Raw genomic sequence first — 26,551 nt, 5'->3', positions numbered from 1 at the left:
TTTTGTTTAGGGATCGATATTTATTTGGAGGTTTTTGTTTTAGCCCACGGGTATACAAGAGCGTCTTTTTTTCGATCAGAGGAAAAAGGTTTCAATTTATCAAGAGGACATAATCCTAAACATTTATGCACCTAATAACAGATCATCAAAATACATAAAACAAAAACTGATAGAACTGCAGTAAGTTCTATCCACAGTTGTAGTTAGAAATTCCAACACCATTCTCTCAAAACTTGATAGAATGACTAGAGAGAAAATCAGAACCTGACTTAACTGACATATATAAAACACCATCCAACAGCGACAGAACCTCTCCCTGGCTAACTCCTCCAAAATCTCCAAGACTCTATCAGGTATTATCTTTATAGGCTAATGTCACCAACTTGGGGGCTAGGTCAGGCCATGGGCCTGTCACACGTGTGGAGAAAGGAGGCCTGGGAAGTGACTGGAGAAGGAGGTGCAGCGGGCCTCAGCTCAGCCCAACCACTGGGAACTCCATGTCTGAGCTCCCCCCCGCCACCACCGAGTGCTGAGAATGGCAGCTGCACAAGTGGGAATTACCCTCGGAATCGGCGTTCATTGTAGAGAGAGAAATTTTTATCATCGTTAAAATTATGTGTCATCAGGATTATCTACTGAGTTCAAAGAAAAAATTCACTGGAGCAAAGGCATTCCGATAGTTACAGATTAAGTGGTTGAGGAAGTCATCAGGAAGGAAAAGCCCATCTGTTTATTTAGGTTTACAGAACCAGCTGGGTCTCAATAAATAATTAACCCACTGCGTCTTTGGTCTGGCAATTTCGCAACAGTTCGAGGCACTCTGATGTACCTCTGCATGACATGCTTAAATATCCAGAGGGCAAATGGGCAAAGTCTAGAAATTTCCTTGTTTTGCTGCGTTTACAGGAAAGCGAGGTATTTGTTACACATCCTTAGAAAAATATGTCAGTGTGTCCCATGTAGGCAACCCTTCCCCCCATGACACAGAGGTTCTCTCCTGCACCAAACTCCCTGGAAAGCGCTCTTCACGGTGGGGCCGGGTGTGCAAGGGGTATCGCTGGCAGAGGACCCCAGGACAGGGTCAACCGCTGGACTTAATAACATTTAAGGGGACACCAATGCCAAGAACAGCTCTTGCCAATCCAGATGAGAGAAACTGCCTGCCTGCCTGGGGGAAGGGGTCCCCGGCTCGGGGAGCCAACAGCCAGGGCCTCAATCCCACTCTCTGAGCGTGAGGTCCAGAACGGGCACCCAGCCAACGAGTGGGAAACCCCATCTCCCACACCCCCAAGCCGGTCCAGCGCTTCCTGGCTCATCCTAAGCCCGTTCTCTAGCTCTGAGTAGCTACTCATAACTGAAAGATCTTAAACCAGAGGGCCCAGCTGACGGCGAGTAGACACGTCTCGGGGACCAGCCAGCCTGGTCACCCTGGATACCCAGCCAGAGCCGGACAAGACCAAGTTCAGCGGCACAGCCCACCACAAAGAGGCTGTCCTCCCTTACCTGGCACGGCTTTGGCAAACTGCAGCAGCCAGATTCCCTTTCCAGGAATGGTGTGTGCTGGCCTCTTCCCCTGGCATCCGTGCTGACCCGGGACCCACCCAGAGGGCTCTACCTACAGGCCCCCCTGCCGCTGGCTTCTGGTTGGGCTCGGCCGGTGGGAACATCAGCAGGGGCTGGGAGGGAGGCAGGAGAGCGTGGCTGGGTCCCTCCCAGCATGGTCACTGTGGGCTGGCTGTGTCCCTTGGCTGAAGGTCGTGAATCCTGTCTGGTGGCCCAAACTGTCCCAGGTTCTGAGGACCCCTTCCACTGTGGTCTGGGATGGGGACCCTCCACTGTGGTGCCCTGGGCACTGCACCAGCCTGGGGTTGTCCTATCCCTGCCCCCCCTTTCAGATGGTCCAAGTGCCATTAGCTCTCTTGACCTCATTGGTCTGGAGCGTGCCCTCTGCCCTCTGCCCAGACTGAGTGATAGGTGCCTGAGACCACACCCACCTCTACCGCAACCCCCTCACCTGATGGCCAACCATGCCCGGGCTCTACAGGGCCACTTCCAAGTTGCCCCTTGGTGGCCCCTGTGACTGTGGGGTCCCCCCCCCGGGGTGCCTCCCCCTGCCCCTGCTCCACCACACTCCATTGCCAGGCCACCTTCCAGAGACAGGGGTGGGATCCTGCCACCCTGGCTTTGGGGCCAGAGGTCAGCCCTGCCCACAGAGAAGGGGGGGCTCTGACCCATCAATGGTCTCCCCGCCACCCCTTCCCCCTGGGGTTTCTGTGAAGGTCCCCCTCCTGCCACACACCTTGTCCCCTTTCCTCAACACCAGCCCCTCACCCTCCCATGGTTGAGTCTCCAGCGTCCAAGAGGCCCAGCGAAGCCCAGGCTCTTCCCAGAAGCCTGGCTGGGCATCGTGTGCACACGTCAGTGGGGCTGTGGCCTGGATCTGGCACCGGTGAAGGCGGCAACCTGAGCCCCCGAGGACGGGGGTGAGCCAGAATCAGGTGGATCCCCACCCTTACGCCCTCCCCAGGGGCCCTGCCCAAGCTGCCCAGGAACTGGGGCCAGTGCTCTCCAGACAGCCCACCTGGGGGGTCCCTGCCTGTGGAGAGGGAGCTGAGGGGCTCAGATCTCAGCGGCCTCCTGCCACCTGGAATCCAGAATCCAGGTATGGAGTGAAGACAGGGCTGGGCCACAGGCCCCTGCGAATCAAGGGTCTGTCCCAGCAAGGGCTGGCTCAGGGCTCCCACTGGCCGCACACAGGGAGTCAGTGTGTCCAGAACAGGCACTGACTTAAGAGTACAGGCTGAAGAATAAAGAAACAGGCAAATCCACAAGGACAGAAAGTAGATGAGTGGTGGCTCAGGGCTGGGGGTTGGCTAGAAACGGGGAGCGACCGCTAATGGTTATAGGGGTTCCTTGGGCAGCACAAAAATGTACTGACTGTGGTGTTGGTTGCATAACGCTGTGAATATACTGAAAACCACTGAATTGTATACTTTATATGGGTGCGTGAACCATGTGGGATATGAATTACATCTCAGTAAAGCTGCTGTATAAAAAGGAATAAATAAGCCACGCTTTTCACCCAGCATATCCGTGTGTGCACAGATACACACACACACAGGCACATTTTCTTTCTTTTGTTTACCCAGAGTAATGGAATAATTCCTCATGATCTCGAATACAACCTGCCCTGATGTGCAGACAGCAACCTGCTTAAGTAGCATCTGTCTTTTCCAGGTTAATTAAACTAGAGGGTGAACAGTAGTTTCCACGGGAGTGGCCACTGCCTTCCGCCCCCATCACAGCCAGCCCACCCATCCCCCCTCCCTGCCCCTCCTTCCCCCAGTGAGAACACCCAGCAGTGGCCTCTGGAGAGAGCCCAGTGGGGTCTAGAGCCTGTCAAACGTAGCACGGTGTGTGCACCTCTGGGCGCCGAGCCCGCTGGGAAGGGAACTGTCATCACTCCTCACTGCAATGGCTAACTGTACGTGCCAGCTTGACTGGGCACAGGGCGCCTGGATGGCTGGTGAGCGTCACTTCCGAGTGGGTCTGAAGGAGAGACTAGCTCTGAATAGCTGGACTGCGGGAAGAGGTCGCCTGCTCCAGTATGGGTGGGCACCACCCAGTCCCCTGGGGCCTGAAGAGAAGAAAACGGCAGAGGAGGGGCACTCCGCCCTCAGCCTGAGCGGGGGCGTCCACCTTCCCCCGCCCTCGGACATCGGCACTCCTGGTTTCTGACCTTGGGACTCGGACTGGACTACATCCACCCCGGCACTCCTGTTCTCTCACGGCAGGTGGCAGATGGTGGGACTTCTCAGCCTCCATAACCTCGCAGGCCAATCCCTGGAATAAACCTCCCCTCTGCAGAAGCCAACCAATATACTCCCACACGGGACTGGGGTCCTCACCCCATTCTACTGAGGACCGGGGACCCCAAGTGGAGTTGTGGGGTTCCCGAGGAGGACCACCTAACTCTAGGCCCACCTCCTGCCCACCCGACACAGCTGACCAGGGAGGGCCTCAGCCACTGACCTCCTGCCTATTCCACCGCAGGACACGGACATCCGCGTCATCCGTCTTCCTGAAGCAAGGATGTGGGCAGGCAGAAAAAGAGGAGCCTGGGCCCCCCCAGCAGGCGTGTCTGAGCCTGCCCTGCTGCGGGGAGAGCGTGGGGTGACGGCGGGGTGCACCCAGACACCTGGCTCAGAGCCACGTGGCTCTGGCCTGGGACCCTGGCTGCACACAGGGTCCCTGGTATGCGGACGCTCCCACCCACCGCAGACCTGCTGGGACCCCCAGTCATTCCAGCCCTGGCCCTGGGCACGTCACATCCAGGTCTGAGCCCCATCTGTAATCCCGGCTCCCGGGCAGGGCTGCTGTGAGGACTGAACAGAGGGAACTCCCTCAGACAGCCAAGGGCTGCTTCTTCATGTGTCAGAATGAGAAGACTCTCCCGCAGCCTCTGCTCTACTGCACATCCGCCTCCCCATTTTCAGACGAGGAAACCAAGGGGAAGCAATTTGTGCAGAGCCAAGAAGTGTGCAAGTTACACAGATGGAGTCTGACCTCTGGACCAGAAAGCTGGAAGGCCTTGGTTCCCAGAGCCGGGGGGAAAAGAGCAGGTGACAAGGGGACAAGGAACAGGTGATGAGGGGGCTCGGAGACACACCACACCACGCGTGACCTGGGCTGGGCCCAGAAGTGGCCCTGGGCATGACCGGTGCGCCTGTGCTCTGGCTCCCAGGCACGTGAGCCGGCTGAACTCCGGGGGTCATCGCCTGACACCAGGGCTCAGGGCCCAGGACAGCTCACAGGTCTGCTACTCCTCTGTCTCTCTCCCTCTCGTTTCAGAATTCCCCAGCATGCACTGTAAAAACATCAGGTCCTGGCCCCCAACCACAGATCTAAATCTGGAGCGGGCCACTCGAGATTCGGTATCTTCAGGAATTTTTCACGACCCTGATGAGACCTGCTGTCACGTCCAGCCAGCGGAGGCTGAGCCCCTCTGCACCGTCACCCCTCTGCCAGCACGCCTTTGCTCACTGCTGGCAAAGCAGCCAAACTCTGACCGTCACACAGGGCTCGTCAGACTGTCCCCCCCCCGCCTGCCCGCCTGCCTTCCTGCTCCTTGGCCCCAGTGATGCCATCCACAGAGCCGCCGGCGTCCAGCCGGGAGCCCCCGCCTGACACCTCTCCCAAGGGGCCCCCCGACCCCCATCCCGCCCCAAGGAAGCAGAGGGGCTCCTCTTGCCTGTGCGGCCCACAGGTAGTCCAGCCGCAGCTTGACGTCCACCTGCCGGGCGTGCAGGGCCAGCGTGCACGAGAACAGGAGGATGGCCACGATCGGCTCAAAGCTGCGGCCCGAGACGGCGTCACCCCTTGGGGAAGAAAAGGAAGGAAACCCACGTCAGTGTCCAGAGCGCAAGGCCGGTCCCCAGAGGCCCCTCAGACGTGACACCCCCAGCGGCGCCCGGGACTGACCCGGGCGGAGAGCCACATCCCTGGGGAAACCCGAGGACTGACTGGCTGGAACATGGGTCCAAGTGAAGGAAGGGAGAAGCCCTGGCACCGGCGAGCTTCTGTCCAGCAAATCGGAACACAGGGCCCCTTGCGTGGACCCAGGCGAAGCCTGGCCAGCGGCTCTAGCGGGAACAGCGTACCTACCCCACGGCCTTCGTGTACCCGCCGAGCTCCAGGACGAGGATGTAGGAGGTGGTGAGCACGGCGAGCAGGATCATTTTCGGCAAGGAGGAGACCCGCAGGAACACAGCCAGCGGGAGGGTGCCCACGAGGCCACACAGCAGGGCGTGGGGCGCAGACTCGCAGGGCGGGGCGGGCAGCAGGCGCTCCCGGCGCCCAGACGACAGGACCACCAGGGACCCGTTGGGACTGGAGCTCCAGGCCCAAGGCAGGCAGCCCACCTGGAGGGGGACAGAGGACCCAGGAGCGTGGGAGGGGCCCTACTCAGGACACTCCCGTGCCCTGCTCCCAGCCCCCTACGGCCTCCCGCTCCGACCCGCTCCCCGAGTGCCATCAGCCGGGCCTCGGAAACTTCTGCCTGCTCCTGGCCCTTCTAGGCTCCTCGCTGCCCAAGAGGAAGCAGCCTCCCCAGGGCCTGGGCCTGGGGGCGTGAGACCCCTACCATCCCCCCAAACCACTCAGCTGCATCCTGTCCCTCCCCCCACCACCTCCTTCCTGTTTCTCTGCCCAAGCTTCACCCTCTGCGCACTGTGAAGGCCGGGTCTCCATTCCCAGGAGGATCACATGTCCTGCGCTGGGTGATGTCCCCTTCCTCCCCCCCCAGCTTCCTTGGGCACCCCCAGGCCCATCTCTGATCCCCTTGTTTCCCTCCCCAGCCCAGGGCCAGGCCCTCCAGGGCGGCCCCCGCAGGGCCCCCCACGTACCTGCACCTGGCGGCTCTCACCACGCCCAGCCCCGTGCTCAGCAGAGACACTCACCACACAGCCTTGAGCCACGGAGTAGATTAAGACCACGATGAAGATACACAGCACGGTGCGGATCTGGATTGTCAGGCACCCTGGGAAACACTGAACAACAAAACGCTATTTAAAAAACGGCCTCTTATTACAAAGTCGACCGTGTTCACAGTAAATAAATCACAGTACAGAAGGTCCAGAGCCACCTGTACGCAGCTAGAGTCTCACCGACTATTCATCCCCCACACACATTTCTTGGCTGTTTTCATATAATTAATCTCCCAGGTGAAAAAGCTGCCAAAACTAAAAAAAAACGAAAACTGAAGTCTTTAAATTAAAAAGATGCTGTGACCCTGAGTGGCACTGAAAATCACTGAACAGATTACCTTGACATTTTCAGAACAGTGCATCCTTCTATCTCAGAAATGCTAAGACTTTCCATTTATTTGTGTCTTATATGCTCTAACTAAGTTTTATCATTTTCTTCACACAGGCTTTATAAAATTTTTGTCAGGTTATTAGAAGTTTTATTTTAAGTCTATTTAATAAACACATTTTGCAATATTCAAAAAACGATTTCATGGATAAAAGAAGTTCTTCTTAGACTCACACTTCTGAAGTTAGAAACGAAAACAAAAACAGAGACCACAGGGAGATTACAGAAAACACCGGCCAGCCAGGGAGCCCGGGACCATCTACACGGTTATCCCCCTATCCTCCCCGCTATGAAGTCGGGATCGTTACCGACCCTGCTGTACCGGTGAGGAAATGCAGCCCAGACACCACTCACTCTACAGCCCAGGACACAGAGTGGGCTGCTGCAGCTCACACAGTGGTGGATACGGACCTGGGTCCCAGTTCTAGGCTCCAGTACTGTTGTGTTTTCCTTGAAACACGGATCTCCTCTGAGGTCCTCACACAGAAGACCTGTTCTGCGGTGGTGTGAGCCCCGCTGTCTTAGTACCTGCGTCACTCCCCTCCCAGTCTTCTCTCCCACTGAGTCCTGGGCAAGGCCGTGGATGCACCGGGGGACTCCCGCCTCCAGCCCCAAGAAGCACAGGCTGCTCACGCTTTTACGCAGCAAACCCTGGAGACGCGCCTTCTGTCCGGGTGGGCTTCAGGAGCCCCCAGGGCACCACTGGGAGTGGGGCCTGGCCCCTGGTGCTGCGGGAGAGGTGGAAACAGGACAAAAGTCTCTCGGGAGGCGATGAGTGGAGGGCCACTGGCCAAGGCTGGGCAAGCCCTGCCCGCGGTGTGTCCCCCTCCGGGCCTGGAGGGTGGGCGTGGATGTACAGCTGGGCTGCTGATGCCTTTGGGCCACCCAAGGAAGGGCAGCCTTGGGCTGAGCCGGCACCCAGGGGCAGTTAGAAGACCCAGAGAGAAACTGGTCTCGGGTGGCTGAATGGAGTCACTGGATAAAACCAGCCCTGGGCCCACCCTCCTCCCCTCCCTCTCTCCCTCCCTCTGAATTTTCTGAATACATAGGACAATAAATTCCCTTTATCATTTAAGACCACTTGAGCTGGCTCTTCCGTTACCTGCAAAATAACAGTGTTTAAGGCCACCCCTGGATCACACAATGGTGAAGAGTTGTGACTGCCAGCCTCGGGGTACTGAGACCCTCTTCACTCCATGCTAAATGCCTGATCCTACAAACGTGTTTGATTGAATACACAAGAGTCAAAACACCTCTCTGGAAATTCATAATGACAATCACAAGGACTCACGTGGAGTTGGGGCTTGTTTGCTGGGAGCAACTAGAGGGGTAGGAACACAGGCATGATAAGAGGGGCTGTCTGTTCATTCTAAGACTGATGGCCGCCTTTTTTACAGTTAATTTGGGTCAACTTATCAGTTCTTGAGCAAAAAAATAAATATACAGGCACACACACACACACACACATATATATATATATATCTCCACAGACCAAAAAACAGCATGAAAAATAGTTTGTCACAATACAGAAAAAAGGTAGCTGATCTGACATAAACAATGGAAAATTCCCCCAGAACGTGACCCACAATTAGTCAAAGGTGACCCAGGGGGCTGTCTGTTGTTGCCACATCCTCAGAGCACGCTGTCATCGGCTCACGAAGGGACTCTGCAGCAATGGCCAGGCTGAGCGCCCGGGACCCCACGGCCAGAGGGGGATTCACAGCCTGGGCTGAATTTCACAAAGGACCCCAACAGTGTGACAAGGCCACGAGGCAAGGGGATGCAGAGCAAGACCCTGCCCCGTGCTCTGCAGAGAAGAGGAGCCGAGCAGCGTGCTGTGACCAGGGCGCGACACACGGAAGAAACCGCAGCCGCACCAGATGGCCGGAGAGAGGAGGGGTGACCGCCCGGCACCGTGGAAGTCAGTCCTAATGCGGGCGACACTCTGCCAGAGCCGCGTGGCCGCAGAGTCTAAACGACCTAGGCAAAGGCGACAACTACACAACCTCAGCCTTCTCCACTCGGCCCTGCCTCTGCGCTCTGGGCTTATTCTCCGCCCATGCGTGCTGAGGGCCCAGAGAAGCACAGGGCGGGGCCTGGCTCCAGAGACCACAAGCTCTCATGTGGGGCGGGGGCTTCAGAGGCTTCTGACCAGACATCAAACCTGGCATCAGACTTTGGCTAAGATCAAGTGTAGTAAGAACTGCGTTTTACACTACGGTGCACAGGTACACACAACAGAAACAAACTTCCGGGAAACCCTGACTACAGTTGATGTAGGATGACATTTTCATTCATTCCTATTCCATTCCTTTTGTTCACACCTCACAAAAACAAAAAAACAAAAAAAACCCACACGTAAAAACAAACAAAAAAACCCCCAATTTCACAGCCCCCCAGAGAGTTGCAATTTGAAGTTTAAAAAATATGACTTACCCTATGCTAAATACATGAACTCAATCCCACATAGATGCACTGCAGGAGCCCCTGGGGCTGAAGCGGAAAAGGCTGGGTCATGGGGACCAGGACTGGGCGGGAAGCAGGTGGCAACGGCGGGGCACTCAGGGGCTAGCAGAGCCCTCGAGTTTGTCCCCGGAGGGTCACTGCCCTCTGCTGAGGCTCTGTCTCCCTCCCCAAGGAGGGAAAGCCTACAGGTTTTCTAACTCCCCAGTCACTGCCCATTCATCGACGACATCCAGTGTAAGCAGGAATCTCACCACCACTGCAGACCTCCTCCCTGCCTTCCCCACCCCCTGCAGGCGGCTCGCGGGGTCTAGGGTGGGCCGGGCCGGCGTGGGGTGGGGGTGGGCAGGGCACTGTTCCTCCCCGGAGGCCAGCCCTGCCAGGGCCGTAGGGAGGGGAGGAAGCCCAAGGCAGGAACCACGCCTCCTGGGCGGTACCCTCTGCCTTCGCTCGGGGGACCACGAAGGGGTGACTGGGACGGCGGATAGAAAAGTGAGGCTGAAATACGGGAAGAATGTGTGCCAGGCCCTGCTCCCAGCACATCATGAGTATCAGCTCCAATCCCCACCCCTTTCACGGACGGAGACGCTGAGGCCCTCGCGCTGGCAGCCCCTAGCGATGGAGCTGCCACACCGGCTGGATGCCCTGGCTGTGGCCGCGTCCACGTCACAGAGGAAGGCACTCTGCCCAGCTGACTCCCAGGCCTTCTCGAGGACTCTCAGCTGCAATGGACCCTCCCGCCTGCGTGCACAGCCGTGACCGCTCACGTCTCCCCGTCTCAGCACGTGCTGGCCTCTGCGGGACGACCCTGCCCCCGCTGCCTGTCCCCGCCCTCCCCAGCCAGAGCCTGCCTGCCGTCTGGCCCCTCCTGTCGCCTGGCGCCCTGTCTCCTGCACAAGCCCCGTGGTGAGCTCAGGGCCCGGCGCAGGGCCTGCGAAGGGGAGTGTGCGAGCGTGGAAGCTGGCCCCTGAACTGGCGCTCGCTGGCCGGGCGACCTGCAGCTGCCTGCTGCCAGGACCATGCACGCTGCACACCGCTGCTTCCTGACCATCGCCCTGAGCGGACCCACTGAAGCAACGGGTCAAAATCACACACCTAGAAAAAATGCTCAGGCCCATGGGGGAGGGCGAGGAGGAGGGTGTGGATGGAAAGAAAGGGGCTGGGGGAGGCAGGGCCACCTCCTCCAGGAAAACTGTCCACCAGGTACACGGATTCTCAACACTGGGGATGAATGGGACGGGCTAAGAAATTAGCATCCACTTGCCATGCTTTCACTTGAAATCAGGTGAATAAAGCAATCTTATCTGAAGTGGGAAATTCCAGTTTACCAAACCAGACGCCACTCCATCTACGAAATCAAAGAGCTGGGAATGTGGTTTGAATAAAGAGCACTTTTTCTTAACTCAACAAGTTACCAATGAATAATAAGAAATTTAAATAAATAAAACGAGAGTCGATCTTCTCAAGAAGTAGCTGTTTTCAACAACTGTGCAAAAATAACCCTGGGTCTGTCAGACGTGACAAGTGGGGGTCTAGTGGGGACAGGGGACATTGGAAAATGAAGGTTCAGGATGTGAGAAAGGCGTGAGGGACCAGGACAGAGCCCTCTTCCAGGGGCCATGGGCGACACAGGGCCATGCACTCAGCCCTGGCTCCAAAGCCAATGAAGCATCCTCGAGAATGTGGTCGCCCCGGGCTAGGACAGGAGCCCACAACAAGCCACAGGACGCTCCATCCGCAGAGAACAGCGTCACACCTCATGTTCATTTATCCCGTCACTATCAATCACCCACCCTTGTGTCCACGGGGCACCTTCCCAGAACTCCAAACTGCACCTGGCATGACGGGCTTCATGAACTCCCAATATGCGGACAGCTCTTTCCGCCTGCCAAGAAGGCAAGCAGACGAACTGCCTCCACTGCCCCGCCTGTCCTGCCAACAGGGCAGGCAGAAGCCGTGCACCTACCTGCCCAGGTGATGTGCAGGTGCAAGACACACACACACGGGTACCTGGACTAGGTAACGAGCAGGCAGAGAACACAAGCACACATATACCTGGACCCGGGTGATGTGCAGATACAGGACACAGGCCACCAGGAAGCAGATGCAGAACACCAGCAGGAGCAGGACAGCCACGCTCCTAGGACAGAAGACACGTGGTCACTGCAGGCTGGGCCGGGCGAGGTGTGCCCGAGAAATGCCTGGGAACCCACCCTTCCTCCCCTGCCTCACCCAGTCGCTGGCACCCAGGAAGGAGCAGTGGTCTCTGGGAACTTGCCCATGCTGGCTCTCTTCTAGGGAAGGAGCCCTTCCTGTGTCCCCCCTAACTCCTAAGCCCCCCAGGGTCTCTCTAGTCCTGGGAGTGCCTGAGAGGTGCTTTCCCTATGCAGGAAGGGCTAGGGTTGCACAGACTTGGCTGCTGGGCACCACCCTCTTACTGGGCTTCAACTGGGAAGGGTTTTTCTAGAAAAAGCTGTATCCCCAGATAGGGCCATGTAGATGGCCACTGTGTGTCCACAGTGTCCTGGGGTGGGGTGGGGGGCGGCTTCCGTGTATTTTCTGGAAACTCACAGGAAAACTGCTCCACTAGGGAGGTTTATTAATAAAGTGGTACGTCTGGAAGAAAAGTGGAGATTTTCTGGGGTCTTTCTTGCTGAAAAACAAAAACTGCCACTCACTTTGACTTATGATGACTAAATGTTATTAAAATCATTATGTTTTTGTTCCTTTCCAAAGCTTACTTTTCCTCATTTTAATGTTTCTGAAAATGACAAGCACCTAGACACCAGGGTGCCCATTTGGTGCCCTGTTTGTTTCCTGCCACAGACGCCGTCGTGAAGTCAATGGCGCATGTGGTGTGGACAGAGTCACTGAAAATATACGGTGTCTGAGAATTGAGCACATTTAAAATTAAAAACTGCGAGTGAGTGTTCCACACGTTTGCCATCAGGCGTGCTCAGCTAGTTCCTCCGGTAAATGGAGAACTGGTGTGTGGCTCAGGCCGTCCCCAAAGGCCAAAGCACCGCAGGAGTGTGACCGTGGGAGTTGAACCTGAACTTGAAAAGGACTCCTGGTGACCTTCTCCTCTGACTGATGGACCCGGAACAGCACTTACTGCGGGATTATTAGAAGGTAGACAAGGCCGAATAAGGCGGCCAGGATGAGGGCCAGAATGACGGCGCTGGTGAAATACTCGTCCTGAAGCTGGTGATACTAGAAGACACAGAAAAGGACCATCAGCCGCCCAGCTTCCTGGAGACGCCAAGGTCTTCCCAAGGGCGCCAGGGATGCCTAGAACTACAGCGAGAAGGGCCACCCACGTTCACTCCCAGCCACCCCCCCACCAGAGACCCCCCCGCACTCACCTTTCGCTCTCGCTCAGCCTGCTTGTACTTCAGGGTGAAGAAGTTCAGGTCCGCCATCTCCAGCTCCATCTGGCGGGCTTCCAGGAGGCGGCCGATGTACCTGTTGACGCGTGTCCCGGGGGTGGTGTAGACAGCATTTGTAGAGAAAGACGAGCGGTTTCTGAGTTTTTCCGAGGCTGTTCTCAATGCCCTCCGCTGCCCGTCACAGAAAGAAAGGAAGGAATAGTGTCAAATTCTCCACTTATTAAAGAAAAGAGCTCTTACGCTCCCTCCTCCTGGGTCCTCGCCCACTGCTGAGTCTGGGGGGCCGGGTTTGGGGATCTGAGATGCAATCCTGCCTCAGCCACCTGCTGGCAGCGAGATCCCAGGTGAGTCATCTCATCCTCGGTGTTGGGGTTCCCGTGTCTGTAAGTGGGGTTACATGGCACCTGTGCAGTGGTACCACGTGGAGGGTTAAGGGACCCCGCTCCTGTGCGGTGGACAGTGCCCAGCACAGAGCAATGAAACTGGTTCTTTGAAAATGTCAATAAAATCAACAGATATCTAGCAAGCATGACACAGAAAAAGAGAGAAAGACACCAACAAATTCAGGAAAGAAATATAATTTTACTACAGACCCTGCAGACATCAAGAGGATATAAGGAAATACTATGAACAACAGTTCACATATAAATTTGACAACTTAGATCAATTACCTACTCCTTGAAACATACAAACTACCACAACTCACCCAACAGGAAAGATAACTAGAAAAGCCCTATAATGGCTAAAGAAATTTAATTCATAATTTTAAAATTCATGCAAGGCTAAAGAAATTTAATTCATAATTTTAAAATTCATGCAAAAGTAATCTCCAGGCTGAGATGGTTTCATCGTGAATTCTACCAAACATTTAAATAAGAATTAACATCAATTCTATACAATCTCTTCCAGAAAATAGAAGTCAACACTTCCCAAGTCACTTTATAAAGTCAGTATTAGGGGCTTCCCTGGTGGCACAGTGGTTAAGAATCCGCCTGCCAATGCCGGGGGCACAGGTTCAAGCCCCGGTCCAGGAAGATCCCATATGCCCGTGCACCACAACTACTGAGCCTGCGCTCTAGAGCCCACAAGCCACAACTACTGAGCCCATGTGCCACAACTACTGAAGCCCACGAGCTTAGAGCCCGTGCTCCGCAACAAGAGAAGCTGCCGCAATGAGAAGGCCACGCACAGCAACAAAGAGTAGTCCCAGCTCGCTGCAACTAGAGAAAGCCCGCGTGCAGCAGTGAAGACCCAACGCAGACAAAAATAAATACAAATAAAATAAATTTATATAAATAAATAAATAATAAAGTCAGTATTATACTGATACCAAAACCGAACTAAGACAGTATTTAAAAAAGGAAAACCACTTTTGAGGTCACATCCCTCACGAATATTGATGCAAAAATCCTTAGCAAAACATTAGCAAATAGGATTCAGCAATATATAAGTAGAGGCCTACACCATGACCTTTACTAGATATGCAAGACTGTTTAAATATTTGAACATCCATGCAATCCATCGTATTAACACCATCGTAACCACCACATGGAAAACCTCATGGTCATATCAACTGATACAGAAAAAATCCTTTGACAAAATTCAATATCCGCTCATGATAAAAATGATCAGAAAACTAGGAATGGAGGGGAACTTCCCCAACCTGATGAAGAACATTTACAGAATACCTACAGCTAACATCACACTCAAAGGTAAAAGGTTTTCCCTCTACAATCTGCAGTAAGGCAGAGATTTCTGGCTCACCCTCACCTTGAATACAATACAGTGCCCCCATCCAGTGCCATAAGGCAAGAAAAGCAAATAAAAGGAAAATAGATGGGAAAGAAAGAAATGAAACTGTCCCTATTTGCAGACATGATAGAAACAGACATGACAGTCTACATAGAAAACCCCAGTGGGAGGAAAAAAAAATCCTGGAACAAATAAGTGAGTTCCACAAGGTCATAGGATAAAAGATAAACATAAAAAATCAATCATATTTCTTTATACTAGTTATGAGCGTGTGAAGACCAAAACAAAAATACTGTACCATTTACAATCACTGAGAAAATGAAATACTAGGTGTAACTCTAACAACACATACAGAACTTGTATGCTGAAAACTACACAATGCCAATGAAAGAAATCAAAGAAGATCTCAATATATGGACAGGCATACCATGCTCATGGATTAGAAGACTCAACACAGTGAAAATGTCAATCCTCCCCGCACTGAAGTACATGGGTTTAACATAATTCCTGTCAAATCCTAGCAGGATTTTCTTTTTTTTTTTTTTGTAGATAGACAAGCTTATTCTAAATATTAAATGGAATAGCAAAGGGATTAGAATAGCTCATTTTTCTTAAAAAGAATAAAGTGAGAGGAATTGCTCTACTGATTTTAAGACTCACTATATAACTATATCAATCAAGACAATATGGTTTTGGCAGAAGGACAGACACGTAGATCAATGGAACAGAACAGAGAGCCAGAAATAGCTTCACACAAGTATGGTCAACTGATTTTTGACAAAAGTGCAAAAGCAATTCAATGGTAGAAGCAAAGCTTTTCAACAAATAGTGCTGGAGCCATTGGAGATCCATTAGCAAAAAAAATGAACTTGACTCAAACCTCACACTTTATAAAAAGAATTAACTCAGAATGGATCATATTACAAAACATGAAAATACAAAATCCAGTTAGAAAGCAGACAATAGACACAAGGGGCATTTCACCAAAGAAGAGAACATACAAAGAGTTCCCTGGAGGCCTAGTGGTTAGGATTCCGGGCTTTCATCAGGGAACTGAGATCCCACAAGCTGGGCAGCGTGGCCAAAAAAAAACACGGATAGAATACAAGCACTTGCTTTTCGATCAATATTAAAGCATAGCATTTTATATGAGGGATTAAATCTTGAAATACATAAACACTTATATTTTTATTTCTTTTTAAAAGTGGATTAAAGGTCATTCCCTTGCAGAGCTAGCCTGTATCTATTTTACAGTACGAAATAGCTCTTTAATTTCATAACTAATACTTTGTATTTTAGTTTTTCTTACTCCCCTCAAATTTGGGGGGACATGAAAAGGAGCTTTGTGAGGACCATTTGGAAATTCACTGTCACAATTCTCCCCTGTGCTTTGTTTGTTGTATCTTTGCACACGTGTAAAGATTTGTAGATGAAATGCTGTACAGATAGTTTGGCTGAAAACATAAAACCTCACCAGCCAGCAGAGGGGAATAATAAATCAGTGATATTAAAATCTTCTTACAATGTCAGAAAGATAAAAGTCAGAATAAAGACTCTTTCCATTGAGAGAACGCTCCCAGATCAGTATGCAGCTAGAAATTTTAATAGGGAACATGCATCTTTTGGTAATAAAAGTTGTTAAGAACAAAACAGCACACACAAAAAAAGAAAAAGAAAATAAGCACTTGAAAAGATGTTTGACATCTTTAGCCATCAGGGAAATACAAAATAAAATCACAAGGAGATATCACCGCACACTTATTAGAACAATAATATATATATTTTTAAAAAAATTGGTGACAGGACCAAGTGCTGGCAAGGATGCAGAGAAACTGGATCACGCGTTATGTTGCTGATGGGAATGTGAAATGGTACGGTCACTCTGGAAAACAGTTTGCCAGTTTCTTAAAAAAACAAAAGAAAAAGCAAAACCAAATACGACCCATCAAAGGCACACCTCGGCACTGATCCAAAAAAAATGAAAATTTATGTCCACGTAAAAAATCTGTACCTGAATGTTTCTAGTAGTTTTATTTGTAATAGTCAAAATTGGACACAACCAAAATGTCCTTCAACAGGTGAGTGGTTAAACAAAGGTGGTCCATTCCAACCCGGCATACCAGCCAGCCACGGAAAGGAAGGAGCTATTGATCCCAGCAACAACCTGGAAGGACCCAAGCGTAGAGCTGAGCATAAAAAAGGCCAAGTTCAGGGCTTCCCTGGTGGCGCAGTGGTTGAGAATCTGCCTGCTAATGCAGGGGACACGGGTTCGAGCCCTGGTCTGGGAAGATCCCACGTGCCACGGAGCAGCTGGGCCCGTGAGCCACAACTACTGAGCCTGCGCCTCTGGAGCCTGTGCCCCGCAACGGGAGGGGCCGCGATAGTGAAAGGCCCGCGCACCGCGATGAAGAGCGGTCCCCGCACCGCGATGAAGAGTGGCCCCCACTTGCCGTAACCAGAGAAAGCCCTCGCACGAACCGAAGACCCAACACAGCCAAAAATAAATAAATGAAGTAGCTATAAAAAAAAAAAAAAAAATTAAAAAAAAAGGCCAAGTTCAAAGGGTCACACACTGTGTGATTCCGTGTATACAACATTCTCAAGTGACAGTTATAGGGATGGAGAACAGATTAGTGGGATCCAGGGTTAAGGATGGCTGTGAGGAGGGAGAAGGTGTGACCACGAGCGGGGCGAGACCTTGGTGGTGATGGAAATGTTCTGTATCACAGTGTGAAGATGGTTACACGAATCCACCACGCGATGAAATGGCACAGAACTACACACACACACACACACACACACACACACACACGGTGCTCCGAAGCCCATTTCCTAGCTTGGGTATCATAATGTAGTTACATACAATGCAACTGGGCGAGGAGGACCAGAATCTCCCTGTACAGGCTGCTTGATTCCACAGCTTATACGTTTGCGATGGGTAGTATGTCAATTCTACCTCCAGAAAGCCGTAAAAATATTAAGTAAATAAACAAAACCCAAGTCACTCACAGTCTCCGCTTGGAAATAAATCATTGACCTTTTGCAGTACATCCCTCCAAACTTTTCCCTAAGCAGATACCAGCCTGTGAACGTGTATTTTCCAATCAGAGGGTCACATTTCCAATCCAGCAGGTACTCCTGTCTCCCCGGGGCCTGAAACCAAGAGCAGGAAGGGCTGCAAGCAGGAGCGAGAAGGAACGGTGAGGTCCACCTCGAGTTAATGTGCAAGTCTCCTGTGCTCCTGTGAATTCTTTCTCCCTCTGGGACCTGACACGTTTGTGAACGTTAGGAAAAAAAACCCAGCTGATGTTGTGTCTGCGAGCCTGAGAGCCAGCTCTCCTGTTGCGAGGGGCCAGGAGGCTGTTAGCTGGAGGTGCACGCAGGCAGGTAATGTCACAGTCACCGGGTTTCAGGGTTTTGTGCTTATTCTGTGTGGGCAGGACTGGCTTCTGGGGGTCGAGGTCGTCCTCGGCCCTCAGGGCAGCCGGACATAGGGACTCAGAGATGTGCTCCCTCACCGGGTCCTACAGGGCACCTGGATGCGGAGACCACCTGCGCTCAGTTCCCTCCCTGGAAGACTTTTCTGATTATTAAACTGCGGCTCCATCAATGGGACAGAAGGGCCACCTCTGGGCAGTGGAATTACACATTTTCCCCTCTTGTCATGCTTTCCTCTTCTTTCCCACAACAATCGTAAATTACCTTAAAAAACAAATCAAAATCAAGTTAAGGGAAAACGTTGCTTGTTTTGACGTGGAAATTGGGTCTCTGAGCCTCTTTCTTGACCCACCAAAGGGAAGCATAGTGGTTTAAGCGCAGGGACTCAGGAACCAGGAGCTGTGCAACCTTGAGTGAACCGCTTAACCTCTCTGTGCTCCAGTTTCCTGGTCTGCAAAATGGGAGCAACAGTGGCCACCTCATTAGCTCTCACGAGGAGCCAGAATGTTCATACTCCAAGGAAGGACTCCTGGCCCAGAGCAAGTCCTCAAGCTGGCCCTCACTGTCCTTAGTGGTGGCCACAGGGGGCTCCCCCACTACTGCCACGGAGTCAGAGTCAGCGGGAAAGGCTGCAGGGAGCAGACTCTCGAGCCTCCAGACCCCCAGCGCAGCACGGAGGCCCCGGCGAAGCAGACGCTCCAGGAACTGCAGGCGCCTCATGGGAAATGGGGCGGGGCTGCCGAGGGGCCTCCTGGGAGAATCTCAGCAGACGTCAGCTCCACCCGGCCGGAGAGCTGAACGCCGCTCTCACTGCTGGTAGGGCTGAGCGTGGGGACGTGGAGAAGCGGGGCTGGGAGCCCGGCAGGTCAGGCAGTGGGCGCGGAAGCTGCACTTTTTGCCTCTCTTCCCCTGACACTCTTCTGGCTCAGGCGCATCTCGCACCCCTGAGGTCGGGGTGTTCCACACCCCTCTCCTCTCTGGGCACCATTCCTCTGAGCTGGAGTCCTTCACAGCCACGGGTCTCCAGGGTGGTCTCCGGACACTGGGAACTAGTTGGGTGTGTGCTCTGCTGCCGCAGGCCCTCCAGGGTCCCTGATTCGGATCTGAGATTGAGACGCGCTGCTTTACTACTTTCCTGTTTTTAATAAACCAGGTAGGTCTCATCTACGAAAGCCGACTTAAGAGTTGAATTATACCTGCCACTAAGAAAGCCACTGGGTCTCAATCCACACCAGGACATTTCCATGGACCCACCGATGCCAGGGTCTCAGATGCAAGTGCGTGGCAGAGACTGCTGGCAGTCTCCCCGACATTCATACCCCCTTGGTCACAGAACCAGAGTTCTATAAAGGCATTGGTCGCAGCCAATGCACTGCCTTTCTCCCCTTCCCCTGTCAGCTTGGTGCAGCTGTGTGGCTGAGTTCTGGCCAATGAGCTATACGCAGAAGTGTTGCTAGGGAGCATCCTCAAGAGGAGAGAGATATGCCTTTTGCCAGCTCTGCCTTCTTTCTGCTGGCTGGAATGCAGATGCAATGACTGGAGCCCCAGCCTTTATCTTGGGCCATGAGGTGGCAGAGCAGGCAAGCCAGAATAATGAAAGAGAAAGGGTCTGGTCAAGATGCTTGTGAAGCCACCACATTAGCCTTGAATTGCCTGCTCTCTGGATTTGCTTTATCCATGAGAAAACTAACCTCTATTTTGTTCAAGAAAACATGATTGGGGTTTTCTTCATATGCCATGAAACTCACTCCTGATTAGCACTACCCCCGAGAACACACATCTCTGAAGCAGCATTCCTGGATGCTATGACCAGTCTGATCCTCCAATCCCAATCTGCCCTCTACCTGCCATGCGGCGTGGTAGTTACAAGAAGATGGGGTGGTGAACTGGGGGACAGGGAAGATGGGGCATTCCCACAGCATGGAGCTGAAACCCTGGCCTGGGGTAGACTGGGCAGGCATGCACTTCCTGGGGCTGAGCTTGGGCACCCAACTTCCTGAAGCAGATGAGCAGCTGGGATCAGTAAAAGTGTCCCCAAGCCTGCAAAGCACAGAGCTGCATCTCAGGTCTCCTTTCACACCTGACACCCCAGGAAGGCCATGGTCTGAAAAACGGTCTCTGCCCAGCATCAGCCCCTCTGGGGAGCAGGCAGCAGGCGGCTGATCTGCCCCAGGTCTTACCCAGTCCCCTCACATATCCCGCTCCCCACAGGGCCCAATGAGCGGCCCTGCCATCCACCCTCACCCACTGAAGGGACAGGGACACCCCAGGGGCTTGATGCTATCACTTCACAGACGACTTTCTAGAAATGACTCATCAGCCTAAGAACTGGTGGCTTTTCTCCACCCTTTTCCACAAAGAATTCCTTGTTTGAACCCCTCCGGGAGCAGGGGCAGGGGCCGGGTTCACGCCTCCCAAGGGGCGTCTTCATCAGGGGGTATCCACCGCCTCCTTGAAGCAGCTGTGAAGTTCTCTCCTTCCTCTTCTCTGCAAGAGTCCGTATATGAGGGGGCACTATAGCTCTTTCAATGACCAGGGGAACCCACCGTCAGAGCCGGACGGGCTGGGAGTTTCCTCCTGGGAAGCACTTTAGTAAGACTTGAGTTCCTAACAGACAAAGGAGTATTCACATTTCCACTTTTGCCTGGGTCTTTTTGCTCTTTTGAGTTTTACCAGGAATTTGTCCATTTCATCTAAACTGTGAAGCGGGCTGTAAGGTTGCCACCTTACCTTCAGCCATGAACGTGTTAGGAGCTACACGATGCCGCCCCCTTGCTCCCCAGGGACAATGGTAATGGTGTCTTGGCTGGAATGTCATGGCTGACAGCTCGGGGTTTAATCCACTTCAAGGTCATGGGCTGTCGGGGAGCGAGGAGGAGCAGAACCTCTTACTGGAACCCACTGGGGTTTTGCCAGACAAGGGTCAGCATTAGGGCTGAGCCAAAACTGGCCAGGAGGGGAGGGAGCAGCTCAAGGCACAGAGCTCTCGAGCGGGGCCACAAGGGGTGGCTCAGTCGCGTGATCTCAGATGAGAAATCCTACGAGGCCCTGGAAACCGTCCTGAGGCATGAAGTCTTTCCTGAGGCCTAAGCAACGAGAACACCATGCCCAGATCCAGCCCAGCAAGAGTCTCTGCTCTGTCCAGCAGCTTTCCGGATGCAAGTGCAGGCTGTTCCCAGGTGGGCAGACCTGGCCTGGGTCTCGACCACGGTAAGTGACCTTCAGCTCAGAAGGGTAAGTGGCCAATGGCGACTGTGCTCTGGTCTGGTTTGTCTGGGGCTGATGGACATAGACCCACCTCAGGTCAGCCTGTCACCTCAGGGGTCAGAGTCTCGTCTTGCGACAACTAAAAGCCAGTGACAAGGGGCCTTCCGTGGTGGCGCAGTGGTTAAGAACTCGCCTGCCAATGCAGGGGACACGGGTTCGAGCCCTGGTCTGGGAAGATCCCACATGCCGCGGAGCAACTAAGCCTGCAAGCCACAACTATTGAAGCCTGCGCGCCTAGAGCCCGTGCTCCACAACAAGAGAAGCCACCGCAATGAGAAGCTCATGCACCGCAACAAAGACCCAATGCAGCCAAAAATAAATAATAAATAAATTAATTTTTTAAAAAAGCCAGTGACAAAAGAGTGTCACACACATCACTGTGGTGACAGAGAGGGGAGCCAACCGCTGCCCCTTGCAGTGGTTATGCCTGGGGCATCCTGATTCAGTGGGGACAGAAAGCAAGTAAGAAGCTACTAGACGTCAAAGAAACCTTGGAGGAGCCTGTAATACCATTTACCCTGTAAGAGTCAGAGAAGAAAAGCCACCAGAAGGATCATCTCAATAGATACTGAACACTATTTGCTAAAATTCAGTATCTACTTCTCATTCTAGAAAGCGCGAACACTCACTCACGGGGCTACTTTCTCGAGATCATTAGGCACGTATTACTAGTTCTTACCAAAAGCATCACAATTAATAAGAAAACTCTATTTGTTTTAACTAATTAAAGCCAGAATGAAAAAAAAGAATGCCATTCATCACTATCATTTAATAAAGGATGTAAAAAAAGAAACACAAATTATCACTATTTAAAAGTGATACCACTGTATATCAAGAAAACCCAAGGGAAGTAAAAAAGTTATTACAATCGGTTTCAATAAGCATGGACCAAACATAAGCTAGAATTTTATCTTCATCAAATTCAAGCAGAAATGGTGGAAACTATATTTTCAAAATATTTCTAGGCATCCTTAAAACAAAAAGCTGGGAAATGGGGTAGGAAAGGCCCTCTGCAGATCTGAAACAGATCAGGAAGGGAGATGCAGCATGAAGCAATGAACAATGCTTAAACTGTGCTGAGGCCATGCTGGGGAAGCTGTCCCAAGAGTGAGTGCGGAAAACATGGGGAGAACAATTTGGCAACAGAGATCACAAATTAAAATACATGCCCCATTTAACACAGCCATTTCACTACAAAGAAGTTACCCCAGGCTATCCTTGTAAAGTTCACTAAGATGTATAAAAAAAATTTTTTTTATTTAAGGATGTTCTCAGCACCAATGGCCAAGAGAAGAAATCTGGAAGTCATGTTCCCACGCATCAGCAAGGCATGGGGAAACAAGTCTGTCTGCAGGAAACAAGTCTGTCCAGGATCTCCAAGGTCTGTCACTGAGTGAAAAGACAGGGCGTTGGGACAGTTAAATAGGTCAAGTCTTATTGGCATTAACCTTCTAGCACACAGCCAGGTTTTTCTGGAGGGAAAAAAAAAACACAAAATGGTAAACAGTTCAGGGGACTGGACTTTCTGTATCATGGGTACATGTTACTTTTATATTTTAAAATAAATATGCTTAGGTAATTTTAAATCTGAAGAGAAGGACAGAAGCAGCATTTTTTAAAAGGGGAGAGAGAATTGGGAGGCTCCTGGTGTACATTCTAGAAGAGGCAAATCTACTGGCAGTATTAGGGGACTCCATAGAGAGCGTCTCCCCACGCTGGCCGGGGAGGGGGAGGCTCGTCTCCCACCTGCTGCTACAGGTAACACTGGTGCTACAATCTCTAACCAGCTACACACCCACTCTCGCAGATACCCAACTCAGAGAAATCCATTTTACAAAATGATCAGAGACGTAAGTGCACTTTCGTGAGCAAAAAATGCTGTGAATCATTTACTTTGCTTAAAAGAAAAACCCAAAAAAACAATAAAAGCAGAAATGACCTAAATATCAATGGAAGTTGAGTGGAAGGTGAGTAAGTAAACGGTCTCTCCCTAGGCTGGAAATCTACACAATGATTAGAGAATTCTATTTTTGAGGAATAGTCAATAATATAAAGAAACCCTTATGATACACTGGCAAGTGAAAAAAAGTAACAAGCAGCAAACTGATATATCATCCCATCAATTTTATGTAGAAATTTATAAATATACACACATCTAAGAAGCTAGAAGGACGAAAATGTTAATGATAGGTTGGTTGTGGGTGATTGGATTATAGATGAATGCTTTTCATTTTCTTCTTCGTGCATTTTTGTATTTTTCTATATTTTCCACAATAAATTACTTTTATAATCAGAAAGGAATACTGAAGGAAGAAACAGAACAAGCGTAAGCATGCGGGGGTTGGATTTACTGGAGACCAGTACCTTGGACGTGAAGTACCCTAAAGCTGTGCTGCAGCCCTGACACCAAACCCCAAAGGCCAGGTCCCTGTCCAGAGGTGCGTGCACGGTATCGCCACCTAGCGGCCGATTCACCCTGGGCGCCCACACCGCTGACCCAGGAGAGGCCAGGAACACGGGAACCCCAGGTGCGCTGTGGTCTGAGGCTGACCATGTACATCTGAGTCACCCCTCAGAACCTGGGACACAGTGTCTCACAAACTCGGCACAAAGGCACAGGCGACAGTGGAACCCACTGCCCTGACCCCACCGGCTTCCCCAGCTCCATCTCCAAGGCCACCTCGATCAGGCTCAAGGTGCGGACAAAATAAACGGAAGACAGGAATGGGAACGATGAGGCAGACCTCATCCTAAAGCAGATGCAGGATGTGAGACCCGCCGGGGAGAACGGCTGCAGGGCAGGGGCTGCGCTGCTCGGGGGTCACCGGACGGGGCACTCATGCCATCCTCCCCAAATGTCCCCACTAGTGGCTGGCCCCGCCCGTGCACAGCCTCTCCACCCCATCGTTCCAGGACCACCATGGACCCCCCTCAGGCCACCTGCCCTGTCTTCACCCTCTGATGCCCTCCCACGGTGCCAGCCCTCTACCCTCCCCATCCTCGTTTTCACTAATCGCGGGGGGCACGTGGCCATGAAAGGGCACAGAGCAGAGCAGCAGAGGCCCAGGCTCCCAGCTCGGCTCCCAGCCTGCGGCACCTGCCCACGGGGGCTGTGCTCTCTGTCTCCCCAGCAGGGGAGCTGCCTGGGCCCACAGAGGCTGCCCAGGGGGTAACAAGGCCAGAATCGGGCGCCCTGCGGATGAGGGGTCAGAGTCTGGAGGAGGCGGCGTGACGGAGAGAGAAGCAGGCTGGGTGCAGGAGGGCGCCTGAGAGCAGAGCACAGATCTGGGCTGCAGCCTCCTCCGTCGGAGCCAGCCAGGCAGCGGCGGAGGTGTCCCAAGCACCAGAGATGTTGGGTGTGTCGGAGAGGGGGGCCTGGGGACCCTGAGCACACAGAGGAGACCCGTGGGAGACTGTGGGGACAGGGGGCCAAGGACGAAACCCAGGACACCACCACTCATGCTCGCAAGGGAGGCGAGACGGCTGCAAAGCTGGGGAGGTGAGAGGCTCGGGGGACGAGGAATCCAGGAATCCAACCGTGACTCCTGACGCTGGTAGGAAAGGAGGGAGGGAAAGGGCCCTGCACACAGCAGATCTGCCTCCCCCCACCCCTCGGATGGGAGGGACGGAGCTGCACAGCCCCTGTCCGGGGCGCTGAGCCCAGGTGTGAGAGTCAGCAGGATTTTGCTTCTTCCTGAAAAGCCACTAAAACTGTGGTGAGGGAATTCCTTTTAAAGGCATAAAACCCACACGGAAGAGAAAATGAGACTGCAGAAGCAGCAACGCAATCTCGGGAAACAGTCACTGTTGTGCAGACCCAAGAACACAGGTGACAGCAAAAGTGAGAATATTCAGCAGGCACAGCCGTCGGTGCAGGGGCTGGAGGGCCAATGACAGGAGGACGTGGGGAGGATGATCAAAGCTGCTGACGAAGTGGTGGAGCACAGGCTTCACCCCAGGCTGCCGCGACACGGCCCTCCTGCCCCAGAGGACCGGGGTCTTCCCTGTGGGGGGAAGGGATCAGGGTCTCTGGCCCCGGGTTACAGACAGTACGCCCGTGTGGTTGAAGCAGACACTAAGGACCCACCCCCCAGCCACAGTGCTGTTCCCGTTCAGCTCCAGGCTTTCACCCCAGGCCTCGCCCCATCCCAGTGACTAAAGACGAAGGTGACTCTGATCAACCCAAGAAGAAAGACGGAAAATCCTGCACCCAGGTCACCTGCAGGAACACCCACAAAAGGAACCTCCGTCAAGTGCTGGAGGCCATGCACCATGAACTAGAGGGACTTAACCCAGGAAGGAGGGACTTAACCCAGGAAGGAGGGGCCTCTGAGAGCCAGAAAGGGAGGGAGGGGATGGCCAGAGATACTCTCCACGGAGGTGAAGGGCAAGGCTGGGGTGACACCACGTTGAGGCTCTCGGGGTGCAGACAGAGGAGGTCAGGGGCTCCAGAACCAGCGATACAATATCTGACACGTACAAATACACTGAGGACAGATTAAAACAACGGCTGGGGGACTGTAGCTTGAATTTACCGATAAATCCATGGAATGCCAAGTTGCAAAAAGAAAACACAACATAATGAAGTGTTTTGCAGGAAAGCAAAAGCAGCCCAGCTCTGAACAGCATTTGCAAGACTGTGAAAGGTGAAGAGCGAGGGCTAATGGAGCAGACCGCAGCAGGACTGCACTGGGAAGACAGACGAACAGGGACTCAGAGCGGGGCCGGCACACGGGCGTCGGGCCCGCCTACCTTGTCGTCATCCTCGCAGGTCATGACATTGGAGAAAGGGATCTCAGCCTTGAACATCTTCCGGCAGTGCATGAGCTGCACCAGCAGGTAGCACACGGTCTTGAACTTCATCCTCTTGGCCGGTTTTATATCTGAGAGAATCAGCCCTGGAAATATCTGTGCGGACGTGCAGCAAAGAGAAACGCTGTGAGCAGACACACACGTCCTACCTCTTGGGCGGGGAGCACGAACTTAACGGGGCAGGGAGATCACAGGCTACTTGTTGAGGACCTACTGCTCACCAGACACAGCAGGGAACAGAACCGGCAACCCAGTCCCAAAACACGCAGGTCTCAACTACGCCCAATGCCTCTGAAACGAGAGCGATGCCCGAATCCTGGGGCAGATGCATGGATGTCACCCAGCTGGGGCAGCACCACGCTGATGAGTGTCACCCACTGGCCCCCGGGGCCCCTCCTGCAGACCTCCCCTCCTGCAGACCTCCCCTCCTGCAGACCTCCCCTTCTGCAGACCTCCCCTTCTGCCTTTCACCTTTTTCTCTCTCGTCCTCAACCCAAACTTCTCCAAAGGGGCTGCTCATTGTACAGACCTCGTCATCCTTCTCACCCTCAAACCGC

General features: G+C 52.8%; 1 protein-coding gene across 1 annotated transcript in view; it reads right to left on the bottom strand.

The window, feature by feature from the left end:
* The window catches only part of ADCY1 (adenylate cyclase 1), a 120,536-nt gene that overhangs the window by 18,641 nt on the left and 75,344 nt on the right, over positions 1-26,551 (bottom strand). The window contains exons 8-14 of the mRNA XM_007187686.3: positions 25,935-26,090; positions 12,702-12,896; positions 12,452-12,549; positions 11,392-11,476; positions 6,459-6,548; positions 5,665-5,921; positions 5,252-5,378 (exon numbers count right to left, since the gene is read on the bottom strand). Coding sequence (XP_007187748.2) covers positions 5,252-5,378; positions 5,665-5,921; positions 6,459-6,548; positions 11,392-11,476; positions 12,452-12,549; positions 12,702-12,896; positions 25,935-26,090 — 1,008 coding nt within the window. The remainder of the gene's footprint in view (positions 1-5,251; positions 5,379-5,664; positions 5,922-6,458; positions 6,549-11,391; positions 11,477-12,451; positions 12,550-12,701; positions 12,897-25,934; positions 26,091-26,551) is intronic.

Source organism: Balaenoptera acutorostrata, chromosome 7 (genome assembly GCF_949987535.1).
Source record: "Balaenoptera acutorostrata chromosome 7, mBalAcu1.1, whole genome shotgun sequence".
Classification (NCBI taxonomy): Eukaryota; Metazoa; Chordata; class Mammalia; order Artiodactyla; family Balaenopteridae; genus Balaenoptera; species Balaenoptera acutorostrata.
This window is presented reverse-complemented; position numbering and strand designations above follow the sequence as displayed.